Source organism: Boleophthalmus pectinirostris, unplaced genomic scaffold (genome assembly GCF_026225935.1).
Source record: "Boleophthalmus pectinirostris isolate CB_2022bp ecotype Guang Dong unplaced genomic scaffold, ASM2622593v1 HiC_scaffold_12, whole genome shotgun sequence".
NCBI lineage: Eukaryota > Metazoa > Chordata > Actinopteri > Gobiiformes > Gobiidae > Boleophthalmus > Boleophthalmus pectinirostris.
Window position 1 is genome coordinate 39,441,457 of NW_026571018.1, and position 5,000 is coordinate 39,446,456.

The 5,000-nt window shown below is 45.5% G+C and overlaps 1 protein-coding gene across 1 annotated transcript in view; it reads right to left on the reverse strand.

Annotated features, from left to right (window-relative positions):
• Positions 1-5,000, reverse strand: part of LOC110170303 (glutamate receptor 4-like) — a 130,396-nt gene that overhangs the window by 118,506 nt on the left and 6,890 nt on the right. Inside the window, 2 exon segments of the mRNA XM_055148284.1 lie at positions 4,456-4,516; positions 4,518-4,615. Coding sequence (XP_055004259.1) covers positions 4,456-4,516; positions 4,518-4,615 — 159 coding nt within the window.

Below are 5,000 nucleotides of genomic sequence, written 5' to 3' on the forward strand. Positions count from 1 at the left end.
AGCGCTACTTTCTTTACTAGTTATGGGTCCGTCGCCGAACGAAAATGACTCTTGGAACCGGCTCTTTGAAGGAACGACGGGAGCCTGATCCTTATTGGGAGCCGTGTTTTCTCGTTTCTCTCACTTTTTTCTGTTCACGCCGCGTGCAGACTCGTGGTTTGACAGCGGCAGCGGCTCAAAACGAAACTTTGAGAAATTTGCGTGTACGTAGGATTAAAAAAAAAAAAAAAAAAAAAAAAAAAAAACGAGCATATTTGACTGTAGTTTAGCATAAAATAAAATAAGTCCTAGTCCTTTTTCAGTCCTGGTTTTAGACCTGGTTCAGTCCTGATTCAGTCCTGCTTTAGACCTGCTTTAGTCCTGCTTGCAACAAAACAATCTGAAGAGCCACTTGGGAGCCAAAAGAACCAGCAGCTTTTAGTGAGCCGAGCCAAAAGAGCCGGTTCTCTAAAAAGAACTGGAATAAACATCACTAGTGTCTAGAATGTGATGCAAAAATGCCATTAAACAAACTACTGTCTGTAAATATGATGTAAAGAGGCAGAAGAACAATAAATGTTGCCTAAATAAACCCAATTCAAAATCCACCAGAGCCAATTCAACATTTACAGTGAATTTTTACATCACTAAATATATCGGTGATTATATCGGCAGCTCCAACTCCCATTATATCGGTTTCATATCGGCCACAGCAAAATCCATATCGGTCGGGCTCTAACAAGGAGCCTTTTTCCCGTCCATGCAGATAAACGTGGACGATGCAGATTGTGCAAGAACAACGACTCCACACAAACGACCTGCCAGAAGTGTAAAATACTTTTGTTGTTTACAAAGGATAAAAATTGTTTCTTGGAGCATCACATGAAAAAGTGCTGTTGTTCTGCCGCTGTAAAGATGTTACACTGAGCTTTAAGTTTTCACTGTGATGAAAAGTGGTGAACACATAAAGTTTGCCTTCAGATCGGGCGGCAGGAGCTCAGCTGGTCGAGCATTCGCCCACTGATCTGAAGGTTGGTGGTTCGAATCCGGATCTCGACATAAAAAACATCCCAGGTTGAGTGTCGGATCCACTGGTGTGATTCCAGCTCCCACAGATGAATGCTGTTGTTGTGTCCTTGGGCAAGACACTTAACCCACCTTGCCCACTAGTTGTGTGCAAAAATATCGGTATATTGTATTGTTTAATGTGATGATACAGTATCGATATCGTGGGCTATTGTATCGATATATCACCAAGAGTATTTTTAGGTGTGTTTTACTAAATTATTTTGTTCCAGCTACAGTTTTGTTGTTTGTTTAGTGAAAGTGAAACTCGTTTATGCGACACCTTTGACATTTTTACTCTTTTGATGATTAAAATGTTTGTTTCATATGAACTTTGCACAAGAAGAATTGATTTAACAAAAACTTTTAGTGCCACAGCCATGATTTAGCCTTAATTTTTTATTGAACTGTATTGAATCGATTTGAAATATAACATATCGAATCGAAAGTGCACTGTATCGAGATATGTATCGTATCGTGGCCTGAGTATCGAGGTATGTATCGTATCGGCGACTTCTTAATGATACTCAGCCCTATTGCCCCCAGTGTCTGTGTACACTGGTGTGTGAATGTGTGTGTGAATGTGTGTGTGAATGTGTGTGTGTGTGTGTGTGTGAATGTGTGTGTGTGTGTGTGATGTGTGTGTGTGTGTGTGTGTGTGTGTGTGTGTGTGTGTGTGTGTGTGTGTGTGTGTGTGTGTGTGTGTGTGTGTGTGTGTGTGTGTGTGTGTGCATGTGTGTGTGTGTGTGTGTGTGTGTGTGTGTGTGTGTGTGTGTGTGTGTGTGTGTGTGTGTGTGTGTGTGTGTGTGTATGTGTGTGTGTGTGTGTGTGTGTGTGTGTGTGTGTGTGTGTGTGTGTGTGTGTGTGTGTGTGTGTGTGTGTGTGTGTGTGTGTGTGTGTGTGTGTATGTGTGTGTGTGTGTGCTGTGTGTGTGTGTGTGTGTGTGTGTGTGTGTGTGTGTGTGTGTGTGTGTGTGTGTGTGTGTGTGTGTGTGTGTGTGTGTGTGTGTGTGTGTGTGTGTGTGTGTGTGTGTGTGTGTGTGTGTGTGTGTGCTCCTGTATGATCATTGTCCCCAAATATCAGATTTTTTCCTGTTACAAAAATTTTATTTGAGCCTGAAATGGTTGAGACTCTGACTCACAGAATTGAACCCTCAGTCTCTGTCCTGTTATTGAGCCTCACACTCTGCCCTTCCTCCTCCTCCTCCTCCTCCTCTTCTTCTTCTTCTTCTTCTTCCTCCGTGTGGATCCGTCTCATGTTCCACGTAATCAATATCACCTCCCTCCACGTGCACGCCCATGACCACGCACGTGCACGCCCGTGACCAAGCACGTTTTGTCTGGAATGTTCCACAGTGTGACATTAAACCTCTCTATCTCCACAGAAACTAATTTACAGGTCAGGTCTGTGGAGAGGCGACGCCGCTCACAGTCACAGTGTGTTTTTATAGGGATTTTTGAGGTTTAGTCCTGGTTTAGACCTGGTTTAGACCTGGTTTAGTCCTGGTTTAGTCCTGGTTTAGTCCTGGTTTAGACCTGGTTTAGTCCTGGTTTAGACCTGGTTTAGTCCTGGTTTAGTCCTGGTTTAGACCTGGTTTAGGACCTGGTTTAGTCTGGTTTAGTCCTGGTTTAGACCTGGTTTAGTCCTGTCCAGATCTGGTTTAGTCCTGGTTTAGATCTAGTTTAGACCTGGTTTGGACCTGGTTTAGTCCTGGTTAGACCTGGTTTAGTCCTGGTTTAGACCTGGTTTAGTCTTGGTTTAGTCCTGGTTTAGATCTGGTTTAGATCTGGTTTAGTCCTGGTTTAGTCCTGGTTTAGACCTGGTTTAGTCCTGTTTATATCTGGTTTAGTCCTGGTTTAGTCCTGTTTTAGACCTTGTTTAGTCCTGGTTTAGTCCTGGTTTAGTCCTGGTTTAGAACTGGTTTAGAACTGGTTTAGAACTGGTTTAGTTTTGGTTTAGTCCTGTTTTAGACCTTGTTTAGTCCTGGTTTAGACCTGGTTTAGTTTTTAGACCTGGTTTAGAGTCATGGTTTAGTTCTGGTTTAGTCCTGGTTTAGACCTGGTTTAGATCTGGTTTAGACCTGGTTTAGTCCTGGTTTAGTCCTGGTTAATTGTCTTTTATAGTTTATGAAATAAATAAATAAGTAAAAAAAAGAGGATGTATCGTCATTTTTAGCTAAAATACAGAAAATGGTGTTTCAAAACGACCGTGACGCAAAACTGTCCCGATACATCGACCACGATACGATACTTATCTCGATATAGTGATCTTTTTTCTGAGCTGTTAAACACGTCCCTCAAATAACGTTACAGTCACAAACTCGCATTAGCATTAGCATTAGCATTAGCGTTAGCATTAGTCAGCAGTTTTTCAGTGAGTCACTTTCACCTTTGAGTTGAAAATCAAACTCCCAAACATCATGAACGCTCAGACTGATCTCTTTAAACGTCACGCTGTCAGTTTTTGAGTGAGTTTTACACAGATCTTAAATTGTTTTTTTTGTCTGCGTTCGCTAATGTGTCACCATGGCAACTCCTGAACTTTCCACCATCAGAGCTGCACGTAGAACCGCCCACAACAACAACAACAACAACAACAAACGAAATCTCATGATATTTGGATTCTCGTAACTCAAGACCTCGAAACGAACCACAACAAAACTGAACTCAATTTCCCATGATTCAAAGCAGTAAACATTCAAAACGTACAGGGGGCGTGGCGGTGGTGATGATGCGTACAGGGGGCGTGGTGGTGGTGATGTGTACAGGGGGCGTGGCTGTGTGGTGATGTGTACAGGGGGCGTGGCGGTGGTTGATGTGTACAGGGGGCGTGGCGTGGAGGTGGTGATGTACAGGGGCGTGGCGGTGTGATGCGTACAGGGGGCGTGGCGGTGTGGTGATAGCGTGATGATGCGTACAGGGGCGTGGGTGGCGGTGTGATGCGTAAGGCGTGGCGTACAGGGGCGTGGCGGCGGTGATGATGCGTACAGGGGCGTGGCGTGGGGCTGGTGGTGGTGATGTACAGGGGGCGTGGCGGTGGTGGTGATGCGTACAGGGGGGCGGTGGTGTGATGCGTTACAGGGGGCGGGCGGGGTGATGATGCGTACAGGGGGTGTGGCGGTGGTGGTGATGTGTACAGGGGGCGTGGCGGTGGTGATGATGCGTACAGGGGGTGGCGTGGTGGTGCGGGGTGGTGATGCGTACAGGGGGCGTGGCGGTGGTGATGATGCGTACAGGGGGCGTGGTGCGGTGGCGGGGGTGATGATGCGTACAGGGGGCGTGCGGTGGTTGATGGTACGGGGGGTGTGGCGGGGTGGTGATGCGTACAGGGGCGTGGCGGGTGGTTGATGCGTACAGGGGTGGCGGGGGTTGATGCGGTGAGGTTGTGATGCGTAGAGGGGCGGGGACTTACAGGCGTTGGTGACGGCGAAGCTGTTGGCGGTCTCGATGTTGTCCACGTGGGGGACGAGGTTTGAACGGCGCCTCGGACGCGTTGGGACTCGTGTTGTGCAGAAAAATCGCCAACCGGAACGCGGTGTACTCCTGATCCGTGTTCCGGATAAACAAGCCACCTGGAACACAAATACACACAGTTACTACTACTACTACTACTACTACTACTACTACTACTACTACTACTACTACTACTACTACTACTACTACTACTACTACTACTACTACTACTACTACTACTACTACTACTACTATACTATACTATACTGCTACACTACTACTGCTACTACTACTACTACTACTACTACTACTACTACTACTACTACTACTACTACTACTACTACTACTACTGCTACTACTACTACTACTACTACTACTACTACTACTACTGCTACTACTACTACTACTACTACTACTACTACTACTACTACTACTACTACTACTACTACTACTACTGCTACTACTACTACTGCTACTACTACTACTACTACTACTACTACTACT